The sequence below is a fragment of the Dipodomys ordii genome, unplaced genomic scaffold (assembly GCF_000151885.1).
Source record: "Dipodomys ordii isolate 6190 unplaced genomic scaffold, Dord_2.0 Scaffold111, whole genome shotgun sequence".
Lineage (NCBI taxonomy): Eukaryota > Metazoa > Chordata > Mammalia > Rodentia > Heteromyidae > Dipodomys > Dipodomys ordii.
The window spans coordinates 5,918,995-5,920,983 of record NW_012267327.1 but is presented as its reverse complement, the minus strand read 5'-3'; the positions used below and the strand labels follow the sequence as shown (position 1 = coordinate 5,920,983).

At 40.8% G+C, this 1,989-nt stretch overlaps 1 protein-coding gene across 1 annotated transcript in view; it reads left to right on the top strand.

The window, feature by feature from the left end:
- Gcsam (germinal center-associated, signaling and motility) overlaps positions 1-1,989 on the top strand; it is a 12,206-nt gene that overhangs the window by 2,193 nt on the left and 8,024 nt on the right. Inside the window, exon 2 of the mRNA XM_013028526.1 lies at positions 896-964. Coding sequence (XP_012883980.1) covers positions 896-964 — 69 coding nt within the window. The remainder of the gene's footprint in view (positions 1-895; positions 965-1,989) is intronic.

Genomic DNA, 1,989 nt, shown 5'->3' with positions numbered 1-1,989 from the left:
CTTGAACTCAGGGCCTGCACACTGCCCCTGAGCTTCATTTGCTCAAGGATAGCACTAGACCACCTGAGCCACAGCGCCACTTCTGGCTTTTTCTGTTTCTGTGGTACTGAGGGAATCGAACTGAGGGCTTCGTACAGGACAGGCAAGCACTCTACCACTATGCCATATTCTCAGTCCCTCTATCATGATTTAAATGGTTCTCTTGGTATGTTCAAGAGGCTTGTATTGATTTTGATATGATTTTCAACTTTACGCAGTCATCATCCACTCATCCCACCCACTTCCATTTCTCTCAACACAAATGCTGGGAAAATACCTCCATAGGACAGAAGGACACTGACGCTGTTCTGAGATGTAGTCTGTGTCTCAGAAGGAAGAATCTACCTGAGGAAAATACAGTCTCTCTCTTGATGGTTGTACATTCTCAGAAAACTTGCTTAGTAATTCTGGCCTCAGTTTCCTTATTGGTAAACAATAGGTTGAAAATACCAACTTCATGGATTTTTTTCTGGGGTTAAATGAACTATATTATGTAAAATGACTGGCTCAAAGTAAGCAGTGTTGGTTAGTTACTTTTTCTTTATACTCCCAATATCCAGCAAATGAAAAGATAACTACATAGTAATTCCTACCTACCCAAACAAAAAACCTAATTTATCTCTTTAATTGCTTTCCTCCCCTTTAATTCTGTGTTCTCTGTCTCTGGGTTTTCTGTATCTGTTGCTTACTGTGGTACACAGGCAATGTCAGTTGGAGAGTTTAGGCCTCTCCCTGTCTCTATAACTATCCTTAGGGTTATGGTGAGAATTCCTGGATATTTGGGAACATAAAGGAGATTCGAGGAGTATGGTCTGGAGAGGAAACACTTGGCCCATTATGATATGTTGAATCTTAGGTGTCAGCAGAACACTCAAGAGACACCGTGGAATCTGAGGTTCCAAAACATGAAGCAGAGAACACCCAGGTAAGACAATGTTCAACCCCATTCCTCTAACTTCTGGCCAGAAAGAATACTCTGTCAGTGGATGGACTCCACATACTCCGCAAACTAAGACACTATTGAAACTCGGTATAAGTTGTAATGGAAGTCACTGTGAGGGCTGGACAAAAGACAACATCTTCAAACTTTGGACAGGAGATGTTTGACTTTGCTAGAAGCTTAGTGTATAATTTCTGGCAACTAATAGATAAGATACATGAGTCCTGATGGGGCCCTTTAAAAAAAATAACCGTTTTAAATCTGATCCTGTCTGTGTTTGCCTACCTCAAGCTCCACCCTGGCTATATCATTTTTAGAACTAGGGTTTCTATTTCTGATATTGTCACCCCATCAACGTCACAATTTCTCAAAGGTTTGTGGAAAGGCCCTTAAATTTACTCTGATGTTATTAAACTAATGCAGCCTCATCAGTCCTTCCTGATTTGGCCTTCTGAGTCTCTAATTTAAAAGAAGTCCCTCTAAGAACAATGTCATACAATATGCAACTAATGTACTAGAGTCTAAGAATCCTAAAATGTGGCAAAGGTAGTTGCCCTGTGGCCTATAGAGTTCATTGAATTTTTACCTCTTTTTAGAAGGAGCTTTTGCGGGGTGGGGGGGACACAAAGCCATGTTAGGAGTTGAGGCTCAGTGATTGTCTCCAATTGGAATAATTTCTTCAGTATGAGCTGAAAATCATATATTTTAGAAAGTGGATTGGGCATATATAACTTATTATTTTTTTAAATGATTACAAGGGCCAAGGGCATTTTAACAAGGGAGACACTGGGGTAGACCCAGGAGTGAGGGATGTGAATGTGGAAGTGTGAGTACATGGGCTGAAGTCATAGAGCTCATCTAATCTGATTCATGGAAGTCATCTGAACCATCTCAAACCAAAACATCCAGAGTGAAATACAAGAATGTATCCCAGCAGGTGGACCCATTGCAACAATGAGATGTACAAGTCATTATGTCGAAAACGAACTTTACAACTTTGGTGTGGGGGG